This window comes from Scomber scombrus, chromosome 3 (genome assembly GCF_963691925.1).
Source record: "Scomber scombrus chromosome 3, fScoSco1.1, whole genome shotgun sequence".
Lineage (NCBI taxonomy): Eukaryota > Metazoa > Chordata > Actinopteri > Scombriformes > Scombridae > Scomber > Scomber scombrus.
In genome coordinates this window covers 15111996-15129389 of record NC_084972.1, presented here as the reverse complement: position 1 = coordinate 15129389, position 17394 = coordinate 15111996, and the positions used below count along the sequence as shown (strand labels likewise).

At 38.3% G+C, this 17394-nt stretch overlaps 1 protein-coding gene across 1 annotated transcript; it reads right to left on the bottom strand.

The window, feature by feature from the left end:
- Window positions 1-4998: 4998 nt before the first annotated feature.
- Window positions 4999-15473, bottom strand: timeless (timeless circadian clock). Its single transcript, XM_062415706.1, has 29 exons — window positions 15383-15473; window positions 15116-15269; window positions 14632-14746; window positions 14054-14116; window positions 13797-13898; window positions 13504-13659; window positions 13273-13406; window positions 12953-13040; window positions 12679-12855; window positions 11864-12081; window positions 11674-11777; window positions 11399-11568; window positions 11191-11313; window positions 10668-10819; window positions 10485-10582; window positions 10277-10400; window positions 9941-10142; window positions 9682-9821; window positions 9424-9503; window positions 9203-9326; window positions 9002-9084; window positions 8712-8866; window positions 7612-7840; window positions 7306-7374; window positions 7039-7157; window positions 6572-6806; window positions 6125-6176; window positions 5941-6011; window positions 4999-5720 (listed from the first exon to the last, which is right to left on the bottom strand). Exons 1-29 carry the CDS (start codon window positions 15462-15464, stop codon window positions 5590-5592), a joined length of 3750 nt encoding a protein of 1249 aa, XP_062271690.1. The 5' UTR covers window positions 15465-15473; the 3' UTR covers window positions 4999-5589.
- Between the last annotated feature and the right edge of the window lie 1921 nt (window positions 15474-17394).

Genomic DNA, 17394 nt, shown 5'->3' with positions numbered 1-17394 from the left:
AATAAGCCATCAACAACGACATCTCTCTCTCTCTCTCTCTCTCTCTCTCTCTCTCTCTCTCTCTCTCTCTCTCTTTTTTTTTTTTTCTTTTTTCTGTCCCCGCCTCATGCAAATCTCGTCTAAAAGACTCAGCTCTGACCGCCGCTGAAGGAAGCTTAGCTACTTTCCATTCTCACATAACTTTGTGTTACTGACCTCTCTGGAAAGTTTTCAGCAACAACATCTCCCCCTCCTCTTGGACCTCCACCCCTCTCCTCTTTCTCAGTTTTGGAGTAAGTGGCACTTTAAAAAAAAACAAAAGGAGAAAACCGTTTTTTCCCCCTCCCTCTCTCTCCCTCCGGGGTAGTCCCTATGCCCCCCCTCCCAATGCCCTCAGTAGGTCCGTTGGGAGGGCGGGGAGGGGAGCGGGGCTGCCCGGGCATCCACCGAGGAGATGGAGGGGGGGTGATTTTTTAAATAAAATGATTTGTATAGACACTGACGGACCATATTATTAACTATAGCTGCTGCCTGTTGCAGTGTAACAATAAGATAAGCTGTTGAAGTGTCAGATATTAACAGTATCCAGTTGTAGAAAAGTAACTAGGTACATTTACTTGAGTAATGTATTTAAGTACAGTTTTGTGGTACTGTACTTTAGCATTTCCATTCGTATTTACATTCACTGGCCTCTTCATTAAGTACACCTGTGTAATCTAATGCAATCCAATACAACAGCTCTGTCATAAATTTCTACTTTTTTAAAGTTTATACAGTTTCAGTTTTTGTTGACATTGTCAAAAAGGTGATAATTCTACTTTATGTTTATTATCGTGGTGGCATACTGAGGTGCATTATATTGAATGGTGTCCCTAATATTTTGACGCTCTCATGTAAGTTAACGGAGTGGATAAAATATTAGGAACACTCAATATAATGCCCCCTAATACATCACTATCACCCACAATGACCTCAGTAATAAACATGAAGTAGTATTACATCACTTCAAAAACAAAAAATACTCAGAAAAACAGAAAAAATATATGACTCAGAAAAACAGAAAAAGAAAAAGATTACTCAGAAAAACAGCTTCTTCTCCCCCCTTTTTTTCAAGTGAATGCAATAGGCTTCCGTAGGATCACATTTCAGATGTCTATGAGTTGTTAACAGCTCCACTAAACAGTGATTTCCCCCTCTAAACCTTTTACGTGGTTTCGTTTCAACAAATGTTCAAATGATCCAATATTTCACCAAATAATCACAAATTAGAGAAAAAGTTCAAAAACTGAAAACAGGTTTGGGTATTCTTCTTTCCGCTCCCATTAATCATGTCAGGACCCCTCAGATTTACCTGATGACCCATTGGAGGGACCCGACCCCTAGGTTGGGATCTAAACTAGCTAACCGTATATAAAGTAGTTGAAACTAGATAATCTAATGATGTCATATATAATAATATATCAGTCAGAGGGACCAAACCACTACTTTAACTATGTTTTACAGCTAATACTTATGTGGGATTTTTAATGCAGGACTTTTACTTGTAATGGAGTATTTTTACATTGCTGTATTGGTAGTATCCTAAATAATGTACCCCTTATAGAGGGTTTATAAAATAATCCCTTCAATGAATAATAACTAATTTATTAATGTTTTATATAGCACTCACATTAATAACACAATTTTGAGTCACTAGGTTTATCTTTCTCCATATAAAGGACACTATTTGATCATTCACATAAAGGACTCAGAAGGACTGTAACTGTGTAACTTTTCTGGAAAGTTGCTGCAGAGTGTCTGAAATCCAAAACCCATTTATGCAGACTGGATGGATTTCTTATTAACATTTATAATTATATTATGTCTTCCTAACTTTTGCTCTTGGCTTATTAGAAATGAAGAAACTTTTGACTTATTAGTAATACCTTATAAACATTAAGTTCACACTTGATGACACACATGATTCTCTGTTAATGATTCACCAGTCAAATGTTGTTGAATTAATGGCTTATCACAGATCTATAAAGCATTAGTACATTATTTTTAACCATTAATGAAATACTTTGTTACAATTTACCTTTTATAAAGGGTGCTAATTAGAAAGTAGTCACCATGACTAACATATAAAACTGTCTAAGCTTAATGAGCTCCATGTGTTAAGACAGTGACCATGTGTTTGAATGTGCAGGCGGACAAGTTGTATATATTACAGGCTAACTCATTCCCTACTCCCTTTTATATTTATACATGAAACACTGAGGAGGAATGGGGATTTGCAGGATTCAGAGAGCACCAACTGGTGACACAGGACCCTGTGGATTATATTCAGAGGGAATGAGCTACAGCTGTGAGTGCAGACTGTGGGAGCACTTCATTCTCAGCACAGGGTACACCGGAGGAGGTGGCTGTGTGTGCAAAGATCAGGGTCTTATTTATTTAGAGCCATGACCAAAGACACTATGGCCACAGCACATAACAATTCTGCAGCCACGTGTTCATCGTTTACCACCTTCAGTGTATCCACAGTCTACGTTAAACAGTATACAGAGATCAAGTCAAAACCTGACTGAGCAGATCATAAAGATTACACATTAATACTTTGACGTGGCTTGTAGGTTCCAAGATTTTGTGCCTTTCAGTGTCCCTAGTAACTTGATATTTTATTGGCACATTGTTCTAAGCCTCTTTTCACTTGGTTTTCAAGAGGATTTAGCAATAGACTTAATGTTTGTTTATACAGAGAATAAAATAAACTGTTGATTAAATGACTGCAAGTGAGCAGCTGACGAGTTCCTTAGAAAATTCATTCCTACAATTCTACATGAAAAGCTTTAAGTTGTGTAAAGTTCTTTTACGTGACAAAAGAGTGATACACTGCGGTCTACACTTCAAGATGAATCGGAATATCTCTCAGAGATCAGAATCACAGTTTGTCAGTAGGGAAATACACACTGGCAAACGAAGCCAAGGGAAAAGATCAACTTTAAGAGAAGTGTCACATACTACTATGCTACAATACGAATAAACTATCTGACCCAGATATTAAATGGCATAGCAGTATGGTAATGGCTACATGTGCTTCTTGTTGTGTTGCAACATGCTCAACTCCAATCCAAGAGATTTCTGGGAAGAATAAATGATATGATAAACAAGTCAGGTAACACCCCCCTCCACACACAAACACACAGAAACTGAACAGAAGTACTTCCCTGAACATTTATCCAAACATTAGAATGTGCCTGAAGGTAAATGACAGCGAGCGGTGGAGGAATCACTGCAAGGCCTTCTACAACCTACACAGGGTGCAACAACTTGTGAACCACATTTGGATTAGTGCTGTCTATGGACCTAGTTGTGAGATTGTTTTCTCAACTGTTGTTTCTTAAACCAAGATTGGACTTTGAACCTTACTTCTCTGCCAACATGGACAAAAGGTTCTTAAATTCCTCAAAAAAAAAGAAAAATTGGACTTGCATAATTTCTCAAAAACTGAGTAAACTCCATCTGCTGATGATTATATGTGATCGAAAGCTCTGGAACAGCTACTTAATAGAATTTGTGGTGAGATTGTTCTGTCAACTAAAATCTCACAATATGTTTGATCTATTGTTTTATATATAAAACGTGTTGACTCATACTGAAGTTTCTATGGCTTTTCAATAAAAAGACAAGTCTTTGCTTTCACTGATAAAAACATGGCATCTATTTTCTGAGAGTTTGCGCAACATTTAATGATTGTTATAATGCATCTGTTCTTCACATGTGTGTAACTCAGCCTCCAGGTGTTTGCGTTTATGTTCTGGTGACAAAACAATGAGTCATCGGTTTGTGTAATTTTCAGACTGTCTAAGCTTGGTTAATTCCTTCAAATTCATACACACATGCGTTTCTGTGTTCAAAGGAAGTGATATACCTTTAGCCTCTTAGCTCCATGAACTACACCCGCCCACCACTGTGCACATGTGCTTAACTCACAGCAGTATCTGTGGATTGTCAGGTCTGTTTCTGGCTCAGTGGGATGGGGGCAGAGCAGATGCTGTGACAGGAAGTTACTAACATGGTCCAGATGTGAGGACAAGAGACCACCTCCAACACAGCTGGAAAACGAGGATGACTACAGGCAGCGACTGCTGACATACAGAGGATATAGGATTCCCCATTTTTAGGAAAGCTTAGTCAAAAAGTTATTCTTATGCAGAAGTGTAAATCAAATTCAAAGTTTCTTGCAATGTTGTTGTGTTCCCTGTTGTGCCTGTTCTCACTCACTAGAAGTCTGTTTAAAACTATTCCTTTTAAGTCTTAGATTCATAATGAAATGAATAAAACGTTCAAAATAATTAATGTTTTAAATCAAAAGAGATATATGGGTCAATGACGTATAAGGATTTATTTAAAAATAATAAATATGGGAATATCTATTGCAGTAATTCAAACATTAAGAAAGGTTGAGTACACATAAATACATATGGAAATAGTAAATTAGGTGTTTTATGTGTTTTTCCATCTCGATGAATTAGAACTGACCTTAAAAAAGTCATGTGGTGTGACCAGGATCTATCTTAAAATAAATGAATTTAAGTGTTTCGAAACAAATTATTTGCATGTCCTTTAAGTTTTTGTAAATAATAATCTCATATTTATGTTCTATTATGTCACAGTTGCCTTCTTAAATGTATGTAAGATTTATTTGTCCTGTAAATTGCTTAAAAATGATTGAAAAAATTTAAAAATACAATTCAGTTAAGCATACTGTATCAGTGATTAATATTAAAAGTGATATTTTACTCTGAATTTAATACAGTTATTGGTATTATTGGTCGCACCACATGATGTTTTGTCACTTTAAATAACAGAAAAATTACTAATAACTTGTGTTTTTTGAAAAGTTAAAGTGATTTCATATAAAGGAAAGGTACTACATATATATGGTATTTTTTTAAAATCAATTTAAACCTTTTTCTAACTGAAAAAAATGCAGTTAGACTGAAAATGTCATAGTCACGTCATTGACCCATATATCCACACATTTCCTCAAAGGGAAACATGTGCCCCCCAGTGTTGAGTCTAGGCAATGCAACAAAGTGACAAAAAAACTGCCAGGGAGCCACTATTTTGACAACAGGGCTTTTTTTTATTGATTTTCAAGTATGAATTTTACTCAGATATCCAAAGTGAACATGACAGAAAAATACGTACACACAATTTTATTTAAAAAACAAAAACAAGAACAAATCAATTAACCTTCAGCTTTCAGATCAAATCACATCTGATTATTGGAATAATGAAAGTTATCTGATGCAACACATTAGTGCATCATCTGTATGATGTCCATGCAAGAAATCCAAAGAGAAAAACAACTTAAAAGGACCATTTTCATCATAACTAAACAAATGCACTGATCTATTGTTTACCAAAAAGATGACAAAAAGGAAAAGATACTTAACAGGATCTATCTATACATGGAGGTTTAAGGGTTGTTTGGTTTCCCATTAATGGAGTTTTTGCTGTGTGGACTGTAGACCTCCAGAGGGCACACCTACCTCTGAGCAAAATTAGGGACTTTTATGTCTCCGCTGCCTGCGGGTTTCACAGTCCATTAGAGACGGTTGACTAATCCTCATCTTCCTCTTCATCAATTAAGACCATCTTTCGTCTACGCTTCACAGGTGCAGAAATATCCTCCTTGTCTGAATCTGCGTCATCATTTTTATCCAGGTCCATCACAGCGGTGGAGTTATCCTCTGTAAAGACAGCACTGTGTGAGCCAAACGCTGAAGTACAGACATGATTAAACACCTCTGCTGTCAGAGACCCAATACTGGTCCTGGACTACTGTGGCACAGATTTAAAGCTACGCATGAAATCTTTATTCAGTTTCACTTTGATCCTTTATCTTTCTGGCTGTGTAGGTATATTCCTATTAGTCCTTATCAAAACAGCCAACATTTATAAGTGAAATACCTTCCTCTTCATCACCATCATCGTCGTCGTCCAGCACTCTGCCTCTTTTAGCTGAAGTCTTTTTTTGGGACCTGATATGAACAGGCACAGAGTAAGGATTTAGAAGATTTACTGATAAGTAAAAACAGATATTTCTGGGCTGTAGTTTGGCTTATTTCTCAAAAACAAGGGGTTCATACATCACCTCTCAACTGTACCGTCTACACCCTCAGAAGGGGTGACATCTGACACAGGAGCTAAGAAAAACATAGTAATAACAAATTTATCTCAGGCCAAAGAGCTGAACCTTGATTGTTTTATCAACATCTAAAATTGAACACATCACATCTCTTTTAGCTGCCTTGTGCTGGATCTTCATCTTGTTTTTAAAAAGGTACTCGAGCAAATATCCCAGTCGTACCACAGGAGAATCTTAACATCACTTAATACTGATTACAACATCGTACACTTTAATTTTCAAACTTGTGGCTGCAGGTTTCTCACTGTCGAAACCACATTCTTGGCTACTTCACTAGACAAAACAGGTTATTATGTGCAGCAGAGTAACCTAACACTCAACGCACATCACAACTAAACTGTAATTGTGGTGTAATTTGAGACAAGACACAGAATAAGAAACTTCTACACATACCGTTATTTTCTGTGGTGTGGTGTTTCCTCTTGCGTGCGAGCAGCAGTGCTCTCAGAGCTTGTGTTCTCTGTTCACCTGAGAACTCCTCCTTCTCCTCTCGGGGTTCTTCAGTTAGACTCCCCTGTCCCTCCATATCCTCACCACCTTCAGGTTCGTTCTCTCTCTGAGTAAGAGCTGCAGCTGTGCTCCGGAGCTGAGATGAGTTTATCTTTGCTGGGATTCTCCAAAATGTCTCCTGATTACCAAACAATGAAAAATTACTGCCATTGATTTATATATTTGTACAATGTAAGCAATATAGTATTTTACCATCAGGTGTTTTTTAATTAATCTGTTAATGATTCTGCAATCACACACTGACACTCAAAACTGTCTAAAATGTAAGCAAAGTTGCTAAGATCAGAATGGGCTGAAATGACTGACTTGGTTAAGTATTATATAGTGTGTAGTATTATTAAACACCAAACCTGTTCATTTGCAGGTGCTCGCATCCCCAGTTTGCGTAACAGCTTCTGAAATCTCTTACTCTCCATTGCATCTTCATTTGCCTCCGTCAGAGGGACGAGTGCCACAGGCTGGGACAAGTCTGGTGAATGGACCACATCATAATCATACACATCAGATCATGTATTTCAAATGACTAAACACCACTAATTACAATAAGACATTCAATAAACAATTGCCAAACAGAAAAGTTGTTTTTCTAGGAATACTTTTTTGAAAGTTGAACTTACCATCTTCTTCACGGTCAAGTGCTGTTTTGTTCAGGCAATTCTGTAGCCACAACAAAGGTCCCGACATCCCTTTAATTAAAAAAAAAAAACACAAAACAAAACTAATCCTAAAAGTCCATAATTCAAGAAAATCTGTATACACACCAAAATCTGTAGGCTTAACATCATACTTCATCTAGCAGAAACAGCTTCTGGTATTACTTTATATTTTCTAATCATATTTAACATCTACAATTTTCACTATTTCCCAATATCCATTTTAATCAGGTGTAAAAACTATTGTGGACATTTTGGCTTTTGTCTCACCTTCTTGATGCAGATTAGACACCATGGCGCCAACATCAGCTCTCCTCTCTACCGGAGACTGCAGACTTTGGCTCCTCCGTCCTCCATTTTGTGATTTTTCTCTCTCTTGCTCTTCTTCTTCTTCCTCCTCTTCTTCCTCACTCTCCTCAGACGCATCCTCGTCATCATCTCTGTCCACAAGGTCATCTGGAAATTCTTGTGTTAGTCCAGATAGGAAATCTTCTTCAGTCTGTGGCAGAAAATACAGACCAGACTGTGAGTGAAGTAAAGGAGAGCCTCACCAGGGAAAAAAGAAAGCGTCTGCTGATGGATTTTCAACAAAATATTAAACATGATGATTTTTTTTCACTTCATGATTATCTGTCCTTTTACATTTGAACTTCCATACTTTGGGCACTACGTGTTAAAAGATCACACACAGTTTATTCTATATTGGTGTAAACATATATATGGGTCAATGACGTATAAGGATTTGCAACAACTCAATTGTAGAATAATAAAAAACAAGCATATCTAATGCAGTAGTTCAAACATTCAGAATGTTGTGTAACTGAAGATCCATATTATACATTTGAAATTAAGTGATTTTAGTGGGGGTTTTTCAAGATTAATTGGCACTGGCCTTAAAAAGAGTCATGTGGTGCGACCATGATTCATCTTGAAATAAATCAATTTACTTAACACGCTTTACATCTTTTTTTACAAGTTTTCAGTAATATTAAGTGTTTGGAAACAAAGTATTTGAATTTTTTTTAAATGTTTGTAAATGATGATCTTTTATTTAGATAAGATATTTCAAGATGAATCATGGTCGCACCACATGACTTTTTTTTTCAGGCCAGTGCCAATTAATCTTGAAAAACCCCCACTAAAATCACTTTCAAATTGTAATATGAATTGTCAGGTACACAACATTCTGAATGTTTGAACTACTGCATTAGATATGCTTGTTTTTTTATTCTAAAATTGAGTTGTTGAAAATCCTTATACGTCATTGACCCATATATATATATTGTATCAGTGGCATAATCATCTCATCTTTTTCAATTGGTTCTACTGTCTTACGGTAAAAGATCAAAGTAAAACTAAAATAACTTTACCATTCCTCTACCAGAACTCTTCGCTTGAGCATTACGGCTCCTCTTCTTATAAAGTTCTCGTCTCTCAGACACCATCCCCATACTGAGTAGCTTATCCACCACACGTGCACGAGAGCGCTTGGCTGTAAGCTTCTTCAGCATATTACCCAGCACATCTGTGGAAATACATACAATCAGTTTGATCTACTAAAGAGACAAATGAATGACATCAAATAAATGAGGTACAAAAACAGGCTACTGCTTTCTCTAGTCATGGCTTTCACAATGATGATATGGTATTCACTATGTACCGTCAGAGTCTTTGAACTCCTCATAAAGCATCTGCAGCTCCTCCTCCTGGTCCTCAGTCCAAAGAACAATCTGTGTACCTTTCCTTTGTAAAAGAAATACAATCCTTTCAAAAAAGGTCTCAACATTTGATGTATATATAGATTACAAACCAAACCACTCTGCAGTACATAAAATAAATGACTCAGCCTGTCTGTACGTACTTCTGCTTCTTCAGTTCTTTAGCATTTTCCACCAGTCCCATATGAACCAACTGTGTCACGACCTGGCGTCGAGTGCGGGTTGTATCGCTGAGTAATGGCAGCAGAGTCTCCACAATGTCTGGCACTAAGAGTCAAAAGTCAGTGACAGAGTATTAGAATAACTTATAAGAATACGACAGACAGGAAAAGATGGGCAAGCAAAGAACAAAACGCATGCGGACCTTCAGAGTGTCGGTGCTCTTCATAAAGATTGCGCAACTCCAGTTCCTCCTCTTCAGTCCATGTTGGTTTCTTTCCCTGTCTGAAAATTTTAAATGAACAAGATGCAATATTTCAAATAGCAGAACACAAATTAGACTTTGCTATTTGTACGCCCTACAATTTCATACAAATGCATATTTGACTAAGTAGGTAACAAGGGTCAGCTTAACATGACACACATTGGTACAGAAGAGACACAAGACAATGAAAGCACCAACCCGTCTTTGCTGTAACCTTCAGTCATCTCACGTACAGCCCCCACATTTTTCCAGAACAGCAGTTCAACATATGCCTTGTTGTTTTGTGCTGCCAGTGAAAAGAAACGGTTCAGCACATACTTGGCAAAGGTCACTAGTTCCTGTTAGGGAGAGAGAGAGAGAAAGTGAGCTCTTGTGTCTAATCTACAGTTGACCTCACATCACAAACAGCTTGCTTGACAACAGTAAATATATTTTTTGTTTACAGTTGTTACTGTACCTTATAAGCAGCTGCAGCGGGGTCACTCATGATCTTGTTGAAGAGGTGGAATACTGACAGCTGGAAAAGCTGGGCGTCCATTTTGAGGTCGACTGCCAAGCGGTGCAGCATGCGAGCAATGCAGTGGTTAGTGTGAGGTGTGTTTTTTGAGTATGATCTTAACAGGAGGAGGTATGGACGCACAATACTGGGGTTGGCAAACCTGTGAGGGGGTCAGAGAAGAATACCATGCCTCATTGGGAAAGTCACAAAATATTTTAGCGAGTAAACTCAAAACTTCTATTTGGCTTGCAGTGGCAGATTTGTGTTCTGAAGGATATTATAAGTTTTCCTCACTTCTTGATAAAGTCCAGAAAGTTGAACTCTGTTTCAGAAACCTGGACAGACTCCAACTCTTCTTCTTCCAACTCTAACACTGCATCATCCTCCTCCTCTACCCCAGGCTCTGGAGGAGATGACCCTGAAGTTTAAAAAGGCAAGGTTTGAATGCTGCACATATATTATGGCGCGAATATTCACATAAATATAAAGTTAAAACACTTACTTGGCAGGTTGGCATGCAGTATCTGCTTGAGGAGTTCCAGTTCCTCTTCAGGTTCCACATCAGCTGAACCAAACACATCTCCCTCTGGCCACACCTCCCTAAGTATGGAAATCTTTCATATTTATATACTGCACTTGCTTGATTAGTGTTACAGGTTGTTGCAGTGTGTTGAGTCTCACTGACCTGGCAGCACGCAGCAGTGCCAAAGCTTCTGGACCCAGTCGTGCCAGCAGGGCATCCTGCACCCGCACCATAGCTTCAGTCCGCTGCTCCTCAAGCGGAGTTTCAGACGTGGCATCAAATGGCACAGCGCTTTCTGTTAAAGCCCCTGACACCTGCAGAGAGCAGAGAGGTGGTATTGATGAAACACCAAATGTGTCCCATCTGAGTTTTTTATTACTTTAAAGTTTTCTTTAAGATCTAATCCACTCTAGTGCATTTATCAGAGCTTAATACCCAATTAGGAATGTATGACCTGAAAATGGGACTTGTTTTTCAAACTAAATGGTAAAAGCTCTAAATCATGTCTTTCAAGGGGTTCGTCAAAGGGGATCCTGAATACAGAACTTCAGAAAACCTCTTTGAAGCCAAACACACTAGCACGTGCAAAATCTATCCTCTGACAACCTCCCTCTGAAATTCAATGAATCCAGACGAGAGGAGATTATCTCTCTGCTCCTTCCCTGAGTTAGATCTTCACACTGACCTGAAGCCCTGTAGCCTTCAGCTCTTCCTCCACAGCCTTCCAGGTATCTGCCAGGGCTTCTGGACTAGTCTCTACAGTCTGCTTTTTTCCACCTCGAGACTTTTTCCGCTTCACTCGCTTTTTCTGTAGAGTTAACAGTGCTAGATATTAAACATTTTAAGCAGGTACAAACAGCAAAAATGTACACAAATTTAGCACGAGAACCTACCTGAACCATCAAATTTTTGCGACCTTTGCAGAAGCGTTCTAACATACGCAAGAAGAGATGAGTTGACTCCACCAAGTCTTTGAGGTAGGAGTGAGGCTGTCTGGTCTCATCATACTTCCTCAGCAAGGTCAGGAAAATCTCTCTGTACTCCATCATGTAGAATATGTTACCTAGAAGGTGACAGTGAATAGATGAGGAAACCGGATTTCATATTTCAAAGCTAAAAAAGAGAAGAAAAGACTACTCTATCTGAACTACGGCTAGTAGGGTCTTACTTTTAATAACACTGCAGCTCTGACGGATGGTTTCATCATCTGAGCGGTCCATCTCGTTCACATTCAGCAGCAGTTCCTGATATGCTTTTAGTGCCAGGTGCATCCTACAAAAACAACATGATATCAGTCTGTGACCAACTAACAGATTTTGACATTTTTCTAATAACCTGCTTCCTAGTGATCTTCCTACCTGCGGGACCAGGACGTGGCCTCTTTGCGGTCAGTGAGCAACATTTCATAGTAGTTAGTGATGTTGCGCTCAATGAAATGGAAAGCACGGATGGACATGGTCTCAGACACTAAATCAGCACGGAAACCGTTGCCCCGGTTGAAAGCCATGAAAAAGCTGAGCGCCCAGAGGTAGTAAGTCTCATCATGTTGCTCAGTCTGCTCTCGAATCAGACTTTCCTGTAGAGGAGATGAGAAAGAACAAGAAGTGCTGAGAGTATTATACTTTCTATTGTATACAACAAGGCTTCTGAATCTTATGAGAAGTATACAAAACAGAAAAATGTATACAGCCAAAAAAAAGGTTTTTTTAAATTACCTGCAATATGAGTCACCTTTTAAAAATGAAGTATTATTTTAACCATGTGTCTGAATTAATCAAATAAAAAACATGATGTGTATGAACCATACTTTCATAAAAATAAATAAATGTATACCAACTATTAATAAAAACTGCAACTTTTAATGGTCCAGAGTGGAAATCAATATTAGAAACAGAAAGTGAGGTTAATGGAAAAAGTAAGAAATGCATCGGGCCACACTGTTTTCTTTAAAAATGGGGAGGTTGTGTACATAATAGGAGGACGTCAAGATGAAAATAAAGTGTGTCTGAAGTGTCTAGAAATAAAAAAACAGAGACAGCTATTGACATAAAACAGGCCACAGTAGTTCATTGGAAAAATTCAGATGTTTTTTTGTATCAGTTCACAAAAGGAGACAGTGTGGTTTTGCATCAGTGCGACAAAAAAATTCACCATTCATGTTACAGTGGCTAACCTTGACAAGGTACATGAGCCGATTGTAGCAGTTTTCCAAGAAGTCCACACAAAACTCTCGCAGGAAGAGTCGAACGTTTAAGGCCGAGCGGCGTTTGTCTTTACATTCCTGTGCCTGTCGATTCCTCCTGGGAACACGTCTCACTGCTTTACCTGCATCATGAGTATAGTTTTTGAACTAACAAAAAAAGAGGAGACAGATTCATGATTATGAGATGAATTTTGCAAACATCACCAATCCTAGTATCACAGCTATTAGTAATTCTACAACTCACATCATGAATATTTCTGTGATAAATCACATCTTTTTCCCCAATTGCCTTAAGGCCTTGAATAACAAAGGATCCTCTGAAGCGAGAGTGTCTGAAAAAACAAAAACAAAAACAAAAAAAATCAATGCACAGTCAAGGAAAAGTGAAATACAATCTATTCCTGGACTGAAGAATTAAGTCTTATTCATTTGATCACCCAGGCACTGCAGCAGGTCACTCAGGTACAGGTAACTCAGATTTGAGTTTTTAAAAAGTATGACTGCTATAAGAGCTTCCCTTTCTGTCTGGCAAATACTGCAAGTGGTATATCTGCTGCCATGTACCTGGTTCCTCTGTGTAACATGCGAGACCGTTTCTCAGCAAGCTCTTTCTGCCTCAGTGCATCAAGCTCCTGAGCGTCTCTCTGCTTCTCTTCTGCTGAGCGAGCTTGACCAGCACTCACCAAAGCTTCCGGTGTCTGTCAGGAAAAAAAAAAAAGAAGATAAAACTCAAACACAGAAAACAGCTGGAAATCTATAGACACGTGTACCTCCAAAGAGATTCCTCTGTCTAACCTGGTCTCTGAACATGAGGGAGATGATTTCCAACACATGCATACTCCACTGCTGCTCACTCTGGGCCGACGCCAGGAACTTGACCAAGTCATCGAAACCGCTCATGTGAATGGCCCACAGCAGCCTATCATGGACGCTGGCATCATCATCTACCTTCTACATCAGGAGAGACAGAAATTAGGGAAGGAGGAAGTAAAGGTGAGAAGAGGGGCAAATGAGAGAGTAGTCCAGTATAGGACAGCTTTAGCTCTGCCTTTCTGATAATCATGCTGGTACTCGTGTTAGAGTCAGACCTTCTCCTCACAGGGGTCCGCAGGTACGTGAAGCACATTCCTGACCAGCAGCAGAATCCTCTCTATCAGCAGGTTATCCTCCTCCTCTCTCTGCTCCCAGTCCTGAAGGGGAAGAGTGTGAGTTGGGAGAAACAGGAAGAAAAGCACAAACACATTTTTACTTTTATTATAATCTTGAAAAACTTCAATATTCAATCTTGGAAACTGCTAAAGTAAAAATGTTGCCGTTTGTTAATGTTTACCAGTGAAACACTTACCAGTTGTAGAAGGTTGTACAATGTCTCACTTAAAACACCAAACACAGCCTCACTGGCAAATGCCTGAAACCAAAGGCAGATGACACTTATTACAATGATTAACACGTGCAGATAAACATGAATTGTTATGGTTGTAACAGAAGAACTTATCCAACTCCTCAATATTTACCATACAGACATTAATACATATAAGAAAACGTAGAGCACAACAATTATTCGATTAAATTAATCACTATTTATGTTGATAATCAATAAATAGTTTTGAGTCATTTCTAAAGAATAAAAAGTACAAATTCTCTGAATCCAACTTCTCAAATATGAATATTTTCTGATTTGTTTAGTCTTCTATGACGTTAAACTATATGTTGGGTTGGTCTAGACAAAACAAGACATTTGAGGATGCAATTTTTGGATTTGGGAAACAGTGATTTCAGTGACATTTTCCCCCATTTTCTGACCAAAAAACAATTCTATGAATTGAGAAATAATCAACAGATTAGTCAATAATGAAAATAATGTATTAATTGTAGCCCTAAGAAAATGTAAATACAATTACTGTTATAAAAAGGGAACAATACCTCTTTACAGGCTTGTAAATGAGATGTCACTTGCAAAAAGTGATGTCTAAACACGGGGTCATCAGGGACTTTACCAAAGCAAAGCATGGCAGGCTGAGTGAGATTGACCATGAGCCTGGAAAAACAATAGAAAACAACAACAACAACAACAAAAAAGAAAAGGTTTACATAAGTACCCAGCTTTCTGACTCAGTATCATCTACAGCCTTCAGGAAATACTGTTAATTCTGTTCAAAAGTATTAGCATCACTTACAGATTGCTATTATTGCACAAAATTGTACATTTCTGCGTAACAATGAAATATTTCTTTAGTAAAACAGCATGCAGTAATGTATAACAATAGTGGCACTGATATAGCAATGATGCATTATAAGACTGTTTTATGATATATTAACAAATATATAATTTGTTTCATTTCTCTTATAAATATTCATCAGCACAGACTTTAGGTTCAAGAGAGAAGTTTCGTCTGGGGGCATCTACCTGATGCAGCAATCAAACAAGACTTTGTCTTGTCTGTGCTGAGTGATGATAGGTAGAAGGTCATTCTGTACAATCTGGCCTGAACCCAGCTGCTGGCGGACATCACGGGTGTCATCTTCATGCCGCAAATACCGGATCAGGTCTTTCACACTCTCTGCAAGCACAAATACAGGAGACAGTCAAAATAGGGCTTGCACAGATGCTACCCATCCATCTGACGAGGCAGGAAACTCGGACTCGACATCTTTACCATCTGACACCACTCACCTACACAATCAGCTTCTTTGTGATAGGTGTCTCCTTCTAAATAGCCAAGAGCACTACACGTTGCCAAGAGCTCGCAATTCATCCTGAGTAAGTCCAAACACCATCAGCCAGCACAAAGATGAGGGTTCAATCTATGTGATCAGTCAAGCAGAGAAAAAGAAAAAGTGAGGAAGAGAAAGAAACTTATTTACAGTGTGACTCCCAAACAGATCAGGACAAAGCAACAACATTTTGCACCTACTGTGTCCCTGAATTTCATATTTAATTCTCTAGGACAAGGCCAACACAATCAATAATTGATAATGACAGTAAATCTGCAGGGTCAACTGAACATGGAACATGATTGTGTTTATTAGTCTCATGGTTCAGGGGATTTAAAACTTTTTCTTGTCAACAGCCTCTAAGTATATGAGCATTAGATTGCACCCTGTTTGATTTGTGGTGACACGGAATCAATATCAAAATTTCTGCTGTAAAATATTATATAACAGAGAGAGTTTTTTCCTGGAGACCTCCTGAAACTGTTTCAAGGACCCGTGGTGGTCCCTCGAACTCCACTTTGGGAACCACTGGAATTACTACATCAACAACTTTGTTTTAATGCACTGCAAGTGTCTCCCCAACTCTGCTCAAGTAAGCTGATTAAAGACTTCTGGAAAGTTTTAATAATTTAAGTGGGGTCTGTGTATAATCATCCACAGATTACCTATATTTTTAAGCTTTTAAACGTTCCCTGTAGACCAAGTGAAATCCCAGACTAAGCAAGCTGCCTCCAGTGTTACATCCAGTGAGTCATTTGGTACTTTGAAGGACAATGTTGGACTCTTTGCTGCCGAATCAAAATGAACTAAACTTTACGCCAGGTCAATGCACAATTATTGACTGCAATTGTTAGGTAGACAATTTAAGGTTAAAGGCTTACATTAGTTAAAGTATCTTAACACAGTACAGGACGGGTTTTCTACACATTGTTAAAGTAACTGTTAGCTGATATTTTCTGCTACGATACCAACCAAGTTACTTAGCCGCAGTTTAACGACGGAGACCGCGAAACGACTTTATATAACAGCCTAACTAAACTTACCAGATCAGTCAAATGCTGCAACTCTCCATCTGCCTTGTCCAGCAGCCGGTGGTGTATAATGTTGGATCTATTTTCTATCAGTAAGTCGTTTATTTCAGCCTGTTGTTTCACAGATCTGACAGCTGAGACAAGTATCGCGCCAAGACAGCGGATGTGGAATTACGTCATTTATTATATATTTATGCCCTGAGTTTGACTTTTAAGGTCCACCGAGCCAGCAAACTCTAGTCCAAACTCTAAACAAAACCAAATCGCCTGTGTTAGGGTTAGGAAAAGAAGGTAAGATTAGGGTTTGCGCCATGGTCGACATTTGGGTGTACCATAGTTTGAGGATTTAGTTAAATATATCCGGAGTTAGTGCTAAAGAATCGCCTGAGAGGTTTTACTCAGGGCAAAATTTACAGGACACACAAGGAGCCCTTCATACCATAGACATATATATGTCTAGCGTTAAAATCTTATGTGTTGTGTGTTTGCTTGTTCGCCTCGGCATTTGTCAATAACTTAAACATTTTTATAATATGATTTATAAAAAATAAAATGATTACATTTGATGTATAAGGTCACCAAGGTCCGCCATTCACATAGAAAAACAAACAAACAAAAAACTCAATATGTTTGGGGTTATCTGCTGGACGACCAGATTTGGGGGCGAAGCAACTGCTGAAGCAACTTGAAGGTAAAAAAAAAAAAAAAAGGACGGCCTTTTCATCTCATTATTTTCTTTGTGTTGTGTGTTGTATGTTTTTAATGCTGCAGCACTTTGAGATTCACTAATCCACCACAAATGACACTTATTATCATTATTATTATTATTCTTTAAATTATAATTATTACTGACCAAGCACAGTTTCCTCAATTAACCATGTTAATGTAGTCACAAACTAGACAGCCAGACTATCATCTGAGTTTCTTGTTGTTGTGATCA